This window comes from Piliocolobus tephrosceles, chromosome 11, assembly GCF_002776525.5.
Source record: "Piliocolobus tephrosceles isolate RC106 chromosome 11, ASM277652v3, whole genome shotgun sequence".
Classification (NCBI taxonomy): Eukaryota; Metazoa; Chordata; class Mammalia; order Primates; family Cercopithecidae; genus Piliocolobus; species Piliocolobus tephrosceles.
Genome location: NC_045444.1, coordinates 48,024,385 through 48,038,647, shown reverse-complemented (window position 1 = coordinate 48,038,647; position 14,263 = coordinate 48,024,385). Strand labels below are relative to the sequence as shown.

The 14,263-nt window shown below is 36.9% G+C and overlaps 1 protein-coding gene across 2 annotated transcripts in view; it reads left to right on the top strand.

Annotated features, from left to right (window-relative positions):
- Nucleotides 1-11,121, top strand: part of IFIH1 (interferon induced with helicase C domain 1) — a 51,789-nt gene extending 40,668 nt beyond the window's left edge. For both annotated transcript variants that reach the window (XM_023217331.3, XM_023217330.3), the window contains 7 exons: nucleotides 501-779; nucleotides 1,234-1,493; nucleotides 4,233-4,382; nucleotides 5,788-5,949; nucleotides 9,923-10,113; nucleotides 10,631-10,721; nucleotides 10,821-11,121. In XM_023217331.3, the coding sequence (XP_023073099.1) occupies nucleotides 501-779; nucleotides 1,234-1,493; nucleotides 4,233-4,382; nucleotides 5,788-5,949; nucleotides 9,923-10,113; nucleotides 10,631-10,721; nucleotides 10,821-11,000 (1,313 nt within the window). In that variant the 3' untranslated portion in view covers nucleotides 11,001-11,121. The remainder of the gene's footprint in view (nucleotides 1-500; nucleotides 780-1,233; nucleotides 1,494-4,232; nucleotides 4,383-5,787; nucleotides 5,950-9,922; nucleotides 10,114-10,630; nucleotides 10,722-10,820) is intronic.
- Nucleotides 11,122-14,263: the final 3,142 nt, after the last annotated feature.

The window sequence follows — 14,263 nt, the reverse complement described above, 5'->3', positions numbered from 1 at the left end:
TATGTTTATGCCAAGATTTCAGATGACTGTATCACAGATTCCCCCAAGAAATTAAAAGCAAAAGTAGTTCCATATAGAATTTCTGTGTTCTGTGTAGGACAAGTATAATAAACATGTTCTAATTCCTTTTCTAAGAAAAGAGATTCCAATATTATCCAATTTTCTCTTTGTCTCCAGAGTCTTATATTTATTGTATATTTAAGGTATTGAGATAAATATTAATAGCTCTGTCTCCAAAGGCAAACTCAACTAATATATTTTCATGCCATTCCTCTGTGCATCAGCTACATGTTTTTGCTCAGGCAGAACTCAAGCAGCAAGTCTAGGAATTGGAAAACTTGCCCTGTTTCAGAGCTCAGGACACATTTTGAGCCTTAACTTGCCCATTTTAAAACCAAGCCAGTTTTGGAGTTAGTAACATAAATATATTCAAGTCCATGGCACAATTTTAGGAGGTTTATATGCTTATTATTTCACTTACGTAATATATTTTTTCACAGCTGCAAAAGAAGGAAATCGCAAAGACCGTGTTTGTGCAGAACATTTGAGGAAGTACAATGAGGCCCTACAAATTAATGACACAATTCGAATGATAGATGCATATAATCATCTTGAAACTTTCTATAATGAAGAGAAAGATAAGAAGTTTGCAGTCATAGAAGATGATAGTGATGAGGGTGGTGATGATGAGTATTGTGATGGTGATGAAGATGAGGATGATTTAAGGAAACCTTTGAAACTGGATGAAACAGATAGATTTCTCATGACTTTATTTTTTGGTAAGATTCAAATGGTCTCATTCATTTACCTTTTCAACATGAAGTTACTGCTTCTCATAAGCTCTCCAAAAAGAGAAATATGTTTTGAAAGACGAAATCCCACTCAGATTGGAACTATTTCTAATTATATGACCAGATTAACTACCAGTTGTATGATCACAGTCATTTGGTCATTCAGTTTTATTGCCAAAACAATTGTAATGAATTTATTTATTAAACCATCCTAATTATTAGATATAGTGCAAGACTGTAGATGAGCCACAATTCATGAAACCTTCTAGTGTAATTTGTTGTATGCTTTACTAAACTTTTCTTTCAAGTAGTTTTAAAATTAATTAATTTTTAATCAACAAAACTGGATATTTTTTGGTGTACAAAATGTTTGATATATCTATACATTGTGGAATGGCTAAATAAAGCTTGTTAACATATCAACTGTAATTATTTCTTGAAGAAAACAATAAAATGTTGAAAAAACTGGCTGAAAATCCAGAATATGAAAATGAAAAGCTGACCAAATTAAGAAATACCATAATGGAGCAATATACTAGGACTGAGGAATCAGCACGAGGAATAATCTTTACAAAAACACGACAGAGTGCATATGCACTTTCCCAATGGATTACCGAAAATGAAAAATTTGCTGAAGTAGGAGTCAAAGCCCATCATCTGATAGGAGCTGGACACAGCAGTGAGTTCAAACCCATGACACAGGTATAAATATCCTTTTGGACTTCTTTTCTTTTCTTTCTCTTCTTTTCTTCTTCTTTTCTCTTCTCTTCTCTTCTCCTCTTCTTCTTTTCTTTCAGACGAGGTCTCCCTCTGTCACTCAGGCTGAGGAGCAGTGGCATGATCAAGACTCACTGCACCCTTGACCTCCTAGGCTCAAGCAATCCTCCAGCCCCAGCCTCCCCAACAGCTGGGACTCTAGGTGTGCACCACCATACCCAACTAATTTTTTTATCTTTTTTGTAGAAAAGGGGTCCCACTATCTTGCCCTGGCTTGTCTTAAACTCCTGGGCTCAAGCCATCCTTCTGCCTCTGCATTCCAAAGTATTGGGATTATAGGCATGAGCCACTGCGCTCAGCCTGAACTTCTTTTCTTATGCTGTTATTACTCTTCTCAAATTGTTTTTAGTCTTTTTCTACCAATCCTCTCACTATCCACAAATACATTTACAGGATAAAACATGTGTTCTTGAAATAAAATCTAAGTCTAATAGCAACCAAATCTGTGGTTTTTGAAAGGTTACATGTTGTTTTAGGAGTCATTTTTCCCACATAATAATTGAAAGAACTTTCTAAGTTTCCCTTGCAAAAATGAGTGACAGGTAAACTTAATAACAAAGTTCAGAAATGATTGCAATGTAGTATCAAGTGGAAAATTCAAACTCTCACAAAAATGTGTGCATTATAACTAGAACCATGCAAAATACGTTTACATAGAACGAGACCTATAGGGAAACTTGGAAAAATTAAAGAATTTGATACATTAGAGATTTGGGATTCTGATAAGTAGGTTTTCTGTTCCTTTTTAAGGTGTTTTGTTTTATTTTGTTTACATGCTGCTTACTGTGAGCATAGTAAAAAACACTTGGGTAAGAAAAAAAGGCACTTGTAGACATAACAAGCATGCATAAAGCAATGATGTCTTGTTAGAGTAAAATATTCTTCTGAGGGTTAAGGTCATATTGACCTGAGTCTTTCTGGACAAATGAATACTTACTTTCTATTATAGTTATCACTATTCAAGCCAATGGAGCAAATTAATTCTGTTTCAGTGTTTGCTGGGAAAAAATTCTTGAAATGGTTACTATAACTCTTTATATACCCTCTACGTGCACTCCTGTGAGCACTGCCAATAAAATTAATGCCAGAGAAAGTACTATTTTCCTTAGGTAACAAGTTTGCTTCCTTCTTTTTGATGAGACGTAGTTTGCTTAGTATGTTTTTCTTTTTGCCTTAGCTTCCAGAAAGCTAGCAGGCAAAATTCAAGTTCAGTCTCACAGTGTCTGTGTTGATTCTTATGAGTTCTGTTTTTAAATTTCTTTTATATTAGCTTTAGCATTATGACTTTCATTGTAAGACAGCTAAGCTTCTCTTTAAAAAGACGTAGAGTGCAAATGAAAAGCCTATGTTCAAGCTACTTTCTGCTCCTTATTCATTTCAAACCTAGGGGCTATGTACCAAAATTCAGAACATATTCCCTTCCTTCCCCACTCCTTGCATCCTCACCTTGTAAACTGGGGTGGACAAACTCCTTAGCAATGGTGTTAGGCATCTATGTGATGTGACTTGAAGATCTGACACTGTCTGGAATTTTTGTTATTAAAGTTACTCCTTCAAATTAAGACACAGGCATCTTCTACTAAAACCTAAGGACATGTAAGTTTTTATGGGGAGATGTGAGGGCAGGAGGGAGAAATTTTCAGAGAAGACTCAAAAGAGGCCTTTCTACAGGGTCCTCCAACAGTTAGGAGTCAAATAAGGACTCACGTTCCTCTGAGAAGAAAGGGAAGGGGATGGAAGAACATAGTTTGGTCTGGCAGCTTTATTTTTGTTTAATGTATGGGGGCAAAACACAGTGTGGATGTGCACCAAATGCCAACTGGACCAACAGCTTTGATGAGAGTGGTTATTAAAATAAAACCACATTGTCCATATCAAGCTAAGTTTGTGCTCACTCATTTCTCCCATGTAAGGATAAGAGGGCATATTTTAATTTATTTATATTGACTTTCAAAATTCAGACTTTTTTCATTTGAAAATAGTTTTAATTACAGTTGTATAACCTCTTCTTTTATTTTTATTTATATTATCCGTTTGAATCAAGAATGTATTTGCCTCATTCAAAATTAATGAGGCACAAGGCATACCACTGACCTCTGGTCTTCCAGCTCCCCTCCCTAGATGCAGCCAATGTTTTCAGTTTCTCTTGTGTCCTTTTAGGAATATTCCATAGCTTCTCACTCAAATGGTTCTTAAAGTGACCAAATGCTTATACAGTGTGCATTTTGTCTGTAACTGAAAACAATATATCAAAGAATCTCTGCATCTTTTCCTCTAAATATTAAAGATTCTGAAGTTAATGTAGTGGGGGAAAAGCCCATGTTATTTTCTGATTGTCATATTCTCTTCTCAACCGACAGCTCCTCCTTTCTTCCTCTGGAGTCACCCATCAGTTTATTTCCTTGGCATAAAATATAGTCTTCCCACCTCCAGACTGGATGATGGAAATATTTTTGTTATTGTGTGGTAATCCCAGATTGGAAATCAAATGTTGTCTCACCATTATGTCTTTGTTCAATGCCAAAAACAGATGGCAACAAATCCATGTATGATCTAATCCTTTGATTTACACTGACCAGTTGCAATTTATTATTTCTTCCTCTAATTAGAAGATTTTAATGTGTTTAGCATCACAAAATTTAATTTATTAAAATGTTTCTACAGAATGAACAAAAAGAAGTCATTAGTAAATTTCGCACTGGAAAAATAAATCTGCTTATCGCTACCACAGTGGCAGAAGAAGGTCTGGATATTAAAGAATGTAACATTGTTATCCGTTATGGTCTTGTCACCAATGAAATAGCCATGGTCCAGGTACGTTCAAATATCTTTACTTATTATGTTAATTTTTATTTGTGTGTTCCTATTTTAATTGCTTTCTTTTAGTTAAACAGCACAAAACATCTTTTTAGTTTTTAAAACAAAGCCCTTTTCCTGTTAAAAGAGCATTTTAAAAATGCTGTGCACTATTGCCTTTCATATTGCTGTAAATTTATATGATAACCAGATACCTGTTGTATGTTTAAACAACAACTCCTCTTTGGCTATTTCTGTACCCTAAGGCTTTCCAGGACCATGACACCAGCCCCATTTCTAAGAGTCAAAAGCAGCCTCCTCATTCCTAGGATGTCTGTGAGCCCCCAACTGGACAAGGAATCTAAAGTACGCTGTTCCACAATTGTCTGATGAAGTAACATGCCCAAACCTGAGGGAGCCCTGCTGTTTCTGCATTTTACTCCCTTATCCTTTCCAATTTCCTGTATGTTTAGAAGTTTTCATGATAAAATGTTGGTTGGGGGCAGACTTATAAATGCAAAAATAAATAAAAGAGTGAGATGTTCTGTTTTCATTCAGATTTCACGTTATCTCTTACCCACCTGTGTTAATGGAATTATTGTAACCTTCTGTTGAGTAGGCATAGGTTTATGCTGACTAATATACTATTCTTCCTATAAAATTAACTGAAGGGTTTTTAAAATAATTTAAATTGCATCCTTGAATAAAAGGCAAGTCATAGAAGACTAAGATAACCAGACTGCCATCAAATTAGCAAATAATTTTATTTCAGGAATTTATTTGTAAGTCAGTGATAAACTTAGTAATAAAACTTAGAATACATTTTTCCTTGAGGATAATTTTATAGTTGATAGGCTCCTGGGCCAGGCCACAGAAGTTTCTATTAGTCAAAATATACCTGAATATCACTTTCTTAAAGAGGCTTGTAGAAAGTTATCAACATGGTAAATATATTCCCATGGGAAAATGTGCTAAGAATGTAATGTAGGATGCCAGAAACTGACCTGCCTTCTCACCAGCCCTGGTATCAAGGTCGGAGATGACACTTCTCTCCATTCATTCCTCCCAGCTTCCTACCAAGAAAGACGACTCCTCAGTCCACCTCATTGATCATGGTTCTCATAGTTTGAGAGAGAATTTCTGAGAGCAAAAAGGCTGGACAGGATGATATTATGTCATTGAGGCCTAATCATCATCACTCTAGAACACTGTTTCTATATTAAAGCCTATTTTAAGTTTCAAAGAGCTCACTTACAAGGAATGGATTAATAACTAACTTTACCCATTTAAAGACTGGCATGCTGAACAACCCAATATCATTTCATTTTGAGCAATGAATATCATTCCCAGAAAAAAACAGGAGGATTTGTATCACAGTATGCTGTGATACAAATTCATTTACTTGATTTATTTGTGTTTTCAGGCCCGTGGTCGAGCCAGAGCTGATGAGAGCACCTACGTCCTGGTTGCTCACAGCGGTTCAGGAGTTATCGAACGTGAGACAGTTAATGATTTCCGAGAGAAGATGATGTATAAAGCTATACACTCTGTTCAAAATATGAAACCAGAGGAGTATGCTCATAAGGTATTGTTGGCTACCGCTGAATTTGATTTTCATTTAAAAATGGTGGCATGTGGTTGCCATTGATATCTCTGTGACTCATTCTCCAGACAAAAATTGTGCTGAATTATAAATTTCTGTTTAGTGAACTGTGCTTAATCCGAATTCACATGCAGAGAATCGAGATCCATAGTGGGCAGAAAATTATCGGGGAGCCATTGCTCCTTCCAGTAAAATCAACCATAAATTTTGATAATATAAATTTACGCTGCCTTGTTCCAGAAAGACTGCTGCAACTCACTGATTCAATCCAACATGGTGATTTTGGTTTGACCCAATTTGTTTGTAAAGGCACCGTTTTTTAATTTCAGAAATGTAGATGAAATGCTTACTGTGTGCCAGGTAACATTACAGGAATAGCCAACAGAGGCAAACAAAACACGTAAGACTCCTGCTGCATGAAGTTTATATTTCTAGTGTGAGCCTGGTGAGATTTGGAGGACAGAAACAGTAAACAAACATTAAAAAACAAGAAATATAACATATCAAGATAAGTAAAGAGAATTAGAATAGGATGATATGAAACAACTGACTAGATGGATACTTTCTTTTTTTGTAGTTTTTGAAATTCTTTTTCTTTATTATTATGTTTTATGTTCTAGGGTACATGTGCACAACGTGCAGGTTTGTTACATATGTATGCATGTGCCATGTCGGTGTGCTGCACCCATTAACTCGTCATTTACATTAGGTATTTCTCCTAATGCTATCCCACCCCTCTTCCCCGACCCCACAACAAGCCCTGGTGTGTGATGTTCCCCGCCCTGTGTTCAAGTGTTCTCACTGTTCAATTCCCACCTATGAGTGAGAACATGCAGTGTTTGATTTTCTGTCCTTGCGATAGTTTGCTCAGAATGATGGTTTTCAGTTTCATCCATTTCCCTACAGAGGACATGAATTCATCCTTTTTTATGGCTGCATAGACTAGATGGATACTTTCAACTGGGTGGTTGAGGAAGGTCTCTTAGAAGGAGTGACACTGAAGCTGCATCTGAATGATAAGAAAATACAGAATATGTCATCTAGCTACATCTCAATTTACTAACGCACAGTCATTTAAGTTGTGCAAAGGAATGCAGTGAAGAAAGAATGTATTTCTATAGTATTTCAGGAAATCCCCCATACCACTGAATTAAAGACTGTAACTACTATAATAGCAAACAATCCATTTAGAAGAAAATTCACACCCTTGCATATGGGTGTGAATGTTAGTTTCTTAACATTGGAATTGGCTCTACCTTAAATAGAGTTTCACTAAAGGAATGCTTTCAAATTGGTGTGCATTGCTGTTACCAACTCCAAGGTTTCCTGACCAGGTTTCTGCACAAACCTTTATTTTAAAACTGCTTTAAATACAAGGCAAAGCAAACATTTTAGAGTATCAAATCAAACTTTTGTCACCAAATTATGCCACTGGAAAGTTACTGCCTCCCAGTTAATATTCTAAGAGAATTAATCAAGTAGATGCTTACAAAGACTGATGTTTTAAGAGTAGTTTTTTGGGGGTCAACACTAGGACAATCTCTGGAGTTTAAGGGTCAAACTCTTCCAGACATTCTTTAGAATAAGGCACTGTCCCTTTGGAGGCCCCAGAGTGGACTATATTTTTAGGTCTCCTTTGGCCAAGAAACCTGCCCTCCTAAAACGACTTTGGGTAGATGAACTGAAAGTAGGAGTGGCAATGGGGAAGGAGGGGTACACGCCACTAGTAACCTGTTCAAAGCCTGTAGAAAACATTGCTACTGGGAAGATGTTTACTTTCTTCTAATTTGAGCATCCTTCTCAACACAATCTTCAGGCAACCACTAATGAATAATGAGAATTGACAGATAAGATGAAATCTTTTTTCCATGCCATAAGCACAGTTTATACATAACAGAGCTTCTTAAGATTAAATCAGACTTCTAGGAGCAAGTTGATCATCATAAAGGTTTTTCTCTAGCATTGATTCAACTTTTGCTACATTATTACACTCTATTTGGACTGAGGCTGATTGTAGCTGTGCCTCTTGTATATTTATTATGAGTTCTTTTGTTTGTTTGTTTGTTTGTTTGTTTGCCCCTCTAGTTACTTCAAATTCCTTTGCTATTTTAGAGTTAGTCTTTTAGCTTCTGATGTCGTGATTACAAATCCATACGCTTACCTTGGCTTTATTTTTTTTCTGACTCATTCATACACATTTCTTAATTCCCACATGTATGTGATCCTATAATTACCTTATCAGCTCACTGAACTGTAAATGTCTTATAAAAGTAACCTATTTTAACTTTTAGGGAAAAATATTTCAATGTATTTTGCTATAATTTACATAGGAAATTCATCTTGGTACTTGTCTGATTAACCTATTATATAGCCTCCGAGCTTGCTTGCAAGGTTTTATTCTCTTTTCTATGCTATATGTGGCTGCCTTGAAGGGAGATCTAAAATGTAGAGTTAGGAGCCAAAGAGATGGGCTTTGTTCATCTGCACTGATGACTTACTTCTACTGAAAATTTCCCCTCGGTCTTAAAGAAAACAATTACTTCCTCCATAATTTAATATAAATATTTCATCTATGAGAGGTTAGTTTGGAGGTAAATTATTCAAGAACCAGATTTTTCTACCATGAAGTTGTGTTGGTATAAACACTGGTCAGTCCCTATGTCAACTTTCATATGTTACATAAACTAGATTATTTCTGTTATAAAATAAGTGCTGCTGCTAGTCACAGAGCCTAGAATAAAGATGTTTATGGGCATATTCTCTCACATAAGGAATCTAGGCAGTATTGGCTCCATGATGCTATGAGGAATCCAGGCCTTTTCTCTCTCTTTTATGCCATTATAGCATTGGGCTTTCATTCTCATGGTTGAAGATGGCTTTTAGAATTTCAGCTGCCACATCCTCATTCTAGGCAGGAAGTAAGAAGAAAATGGAAAGAGTGAAAGGTACACATGCCAGCTATCTACTTTTTGAGAAGATTTTCTGAAAATTCCACTCAACAGCTTTTTACATGTCATTGACTGCTGGTTTGGAAATGTAGTCATTTAGCTAGCATATTTCCACCCAGAATAAAATTATGACTCTGTTAGGGAAAATGGACACTGAGGGCAAAACTAGCAGTTTCTGCCACAACTGTGTAAACAGTAGACTGATTAAGATGGTGAAGGGTCTGAAAATTATAAAGCATGAAAAAAGATTAAAGGAATTTAGGTGCTTAGCATAGATTAGAGAAGACGTTGGTAATGTAATAACAGTGTTTAGTAAAGAGATTCCATGTGGGAGGACGTTTAGACCTATTTTATGGAGCAGAATTAAAGCAAATGGATAGGCTGGCACAGTGGCTCATGCCTGTAATCCCAGCACTTTGGGAGGCTGAGGCAGGTGGATCACTGAGATCAAGAGTTTGAGACCAGCCTGGGCAACATGGCAAAACTCCATCTCTACTAAAAATACAAAAATTAGCTGAGCATGGTGGCAGGTGCCTGGAATTCAAGCTACTCGGGAGGCTAAGGCAGAAGAATCGCTTGAACCCAGGAGATGGAGGTTGCAGTGACCCGAGATAGTACCACCACACTCCAGCCTGGGCAGCAGAGCAAGGCTCCATCTAAATAAATAAATAAATAAATAAATAAATAAATAAATAAAACAAATGGGTAGGCTAGACAGAGAATTTTTGTTGAATATTGCTAAGGACTTTCTCACAATATAACTTTTCTGAAATGGAATGGGCTACTTTTTGAACACCTAAAGATTGCATATTTTCATGGTTACAGGAGATGATTATATACCAAGTTCTTTGGGGGAAGGGTTATTATCTCATTATTTTTATTTCCTAGACCATGAGCTAACTGTATATTTTCACAACTAAGACCTCTAAGTTTCAGGAGACTTACTTCTATGAAACTGAGGAAAGAAAACAAACCTGAAACCACTGACTATTCCTTTCTCTGTCCAGATTTTGGAATTACAGATGCAAAGTATAATGGAAAAGAAAATGAAAACCAAGAGAAGTATTGCCAAGCATTACAAGAATAACCCATCACTAATAACTTTCCTTTGCAAAAACTGCAGCGTGCTAGCCTGTTCTGGGGAAGATATCCATGTAATTGAGAAAATGCATCATGTCAATATGACCCCAGAATTCAAGTGAGTCCAGAAAGACCCATCTTTAAATTTTTCCACAAGGGGTGAAGCAGGTTGCATTGTAAATGTTCTTTCAAAATAGTGCAAATGAGATTCATTTATTTTACAACTTCCTCTCCTTTAGCCTCTCAATTATATTCCTGTTTTAAATGTCTATGTTTTAAATAAACTGCACTGGTGCAAGAAAAGAGAAGTGTAAGAACCAAAGCCATTTTGATCCAAGGCATGTATTTTTGTATGCTCATCATTTGTTCTCAAATTTTTGAACAACTAAACTCAAGTTAATATAACCAACAGACTTGAAAGAAGTTACAAAAGGCAACATGCCCATTGAGAAGTATGTGTAGAAGAGAAGCATTGCCTTAGTTGCCATAACATGCCTGGCAAGCAGGAGGGAAGGAAGGAATGCCATGTAGAATACTGCAGGCATGTGGTTGAGCTCCAGGTCCAAAAACCCATGAACTACACGTTGGTATTTTGTCAGTTCTCTGTGATGATTCTTTCCCTTTGATGCTTATAGGGAACTTTACATTGTAAGAGAAAACAAAGCCCTGCAAAAGAAGTGTGCAGACTATCAAACAAATGGTGAAATCATCTGCAAATGTGGCCAGGTGAGTAAATTGCTGTGGGCCTGATTTTACTTTAGCCAAAAGGAATGTTTAATTGCATGTGCATTTAATTTTCCTCTTGCTCTCTCTTTTGTTTTCTAGGCTTGGGGAACAATGATGGTGCACAAAGGCTTAGATTTGCCTTGTCTCAAAATAAGGAATTTTGTAGTGGTTTTCAAAAATAATTCAACAAAGAAACAATACAAAAAGTGGGTTGAATTACCTATCACATTTCCCAATCTTGACTATTCGGAATGCTGTTTATTTAGTGATGAGGATTAACACTTGACTCAAGACTCTTTTAAAATACTACCAGTTAAACATTTAATATGATTATGATTAATGTATTCATTATGCTACAGAACTGACATAAGAATCAATAAAATGATTGTTTTACTCTGCATTGAACTCTTTTAAGAACACAATATATTATGCATTATCCATCTTGTTGGTGGGCAGGGGTAAGGAAAATCTACCAATAATTCTCATTAGTGTAGAGCATTACAGTCCTGTGGAAAGAATGCTGAAGTACAAATGAGAATTCAAGGTATCAGTCTCAGGTCTCACTAATTTTCAGAATACAATTAGGAAAATCAGTTCATCTTTCGGAACCAATTTCCTTATCGATGAAATGGTCATAACATTCCCTGGTTTTGCTTGTTATTAATTTTGTGTTGCTTTATAACCGGTTGCCACAAATGTAGTGGCTTAAAACAACACTCATTAATTATAACACATATCCTGTTGGTCAGAAGGGCAGGGTTCTCTGCTCAGGGTCTCACAAAATTGAAATTGAGGTGTCAGCCAGACTGTGTTCTCATCTGGAGGCACTGGGGAAAGAATCCACTTCCAAGTTCATTCAGAGTTTTGGCAGTTTGTTTCCTTGCAGCTGTCTGACTAGGATGGCTGTTTTGCTGTCTGTCCATTGGGGATCGCTCTCAGCTCCAGCAATGCCCCTACCACACAGCATGCTCAAGGCTCTTTCCCAGCACAGATATTTGCTCTTTCAGGGTCAGAAGAAGAATCTCTCTTTCAAGTCTGCTCAGATGGAGTCTTAGATAGGTTAACTGTAAACATTGAAGTGACTGTCTCATCATATCCGTAGGTTCTGCTCACATTCACTGCAAGGGGATTATTCAGGGAATCCAGGGAATCACCCCAGCCGGTGGGAATCGTGGGGACCATCTTAGAACTTTGCCTCCTACATCACTTGCCCAGTCTTTGCAACTAAATGATATCATAGGAAAGCACTTTAAAAACTATGAAATACCATCAAAGACCGGTTAAGAAGCAGCATCAAGTAGCTTAAGGCTTCCTTCCTAGACCTTCCCTTCCACGAACATAGCACTATGCTGTAGAACTACCTAACGACAGAGTAGTGGCTAAATCCAGGCTGACCATTAATGCCAACAAGATTACTCATGTCCCTGGACAGCCATTCACCTCCCACTCTAGGATTCACACTGGAGTTAGCAGGGAGCAGATGCTGAGTGTTATTAGAGAGTAAAGAGAAAAATGTCTGCCTCTGCCCCGCCCAGAACACTGCGGACAATTCTCCCAGTAGAAAAGCAGCCTCTTTTGACAAGGAAGAGCCGCATGATTCAGACAAAAGCCACAATTGACCATTTTAACCAAAACTTAACAAGTCTCACAGATGGCTTGCTCCAAGGGAACAGTTACCTCCTGTGACTAAGGAGAAACAAAATGTTGGAGGGTGTGAAAAGAACATTCCTCTGAAGCTTTGATGGATTAGTTGAGTTGATATTACAGTAGTTTTGAATCTTTCCTTGATAATGCCTAAGCAGAGATCAATATTAACCAATGAGATCTCTTGGGTATACAGGAGGACAAAAGAAGACACACATAATTGATAGTTTTCTTAAAATACTTTTTAAAACTCCAGCTGACTCCATTTAAAGTATTGCTGTCTTCTAGAATGTTTTGGAAACTATGCAAGAAACCAAATGCATAAAATAGCTAAATGTACTACTGTAACATATGTAGACTGTTTTTGAGGTGTCAACAAATATCAGGTTTTTTCATCTATGTTTTTCAGTAACTTTTTTCAATTAAAAAAGTGTTATTTCTACTTTAAAGTTTTAAAATACGTGTTTCAAATAGTGTGAAATTTAATATGTGATGGTACCTGAAAACTTGAACTATGGTGCATATGTTTCATTCAAAAAATACCGATGATTATTATAGCATTTCAGCTGATTGTCACTGAACAGTTCAATACTTGTGATATTTTAGGGTCACTTACAGAATATGTTAGACATCAGCCTGTGAGAATGCCTGAGTTTTAGTCTCCATAAGACCTTCGGCCAGGCCCAGTGGCTCATGCCTAAAATCCCAATACTTGGGGAGGCCAAGACAATGGATCACTTGAGGTCGGGAGTTCAACATCAGCTGGCCAACATGGTGAAAAGCCATCTCTACTAAAATACAAACATTAGTGGTAGCAGGCACCTGTAAACCCAGCTAATCAGGAGGCTGAGGCAGGAGAATCGCTTGAACCTAGGAGGCGGAGATGGTGGTGAGCCAAGATCGTGCCACCGCACTCCAGCCTGGGCGAAAGAGGGAGACTCTGCCTCACAAAAAAAAAAAAAAAAAAAAAAAAGACCTTCAACCGATGGGTAACTTTGAACAACCTTAGTTCGCAGTGTTCTCTCCCCCGGAAAATGAGAGATTGGATTAGATAATATCAAAGGACCCTTACAACTATAGCATCCTCATAGTTCCATGCTTCCGGCTCACTTCCTGCTTTCAGTTTAAGACCTTGTCCATTCATTAAGACCTTGATATTACTTGTAGTAATATCAACTGTGGCTAAATACCTGCTCAGTACAATACATATTGAAATGTAGCTCATGTATGTTAAAAGGCATTGTAAAGATCTCACAGAACAGGTACCCTGTCTGGAGTCACGTGTCTTAGGGCAGTTTCAAAAGGCCCCCAAGTGCCAGGAAATTATAGAACAAGTATTTTCAAACCAACAGATTACTGACAGACCTGGTTGATAAGAAATATAAAGCATTATCCTAAAAGTTTGATATCATTTCAGACCACATGAAATTAAAATACAGCAACTTAGAGTTTATGTAAATATCTTGAATGTAAGGCATTGATTATGGCAACACAAACATAAATAAGATACGATTTTCCAAAGGATGATTAATTAGTGCATGTCACAAGTAATTGTGAAAGTGCATAATGCTATAGATTCCTCTCTGCAGTCTAATAGTCCCTACAGCAGAGTGTTATGCCTTAGAGAAAAGAATTCTGGTGTTTTCAATTCAGTTGACCATAAAGCCAAAGAGGGTTGGAGTTTCTCTTATCATTGTTGCTTTTAAGATTTAAGAGACTCAAACACACATATGTGCCAATGGGGAAGAATAATAGAGTGATAAAATATTAGCATTGTCCAACTCCAAAATAAATTGCTTATTGGGTATTATTGATACATTCTACCAAATGCTCTTGCTATAGTCTTTTCTGGTCTCCCTTATCCTTTCTCAAATGAGTGCCTCTGCACATGGTTAGAA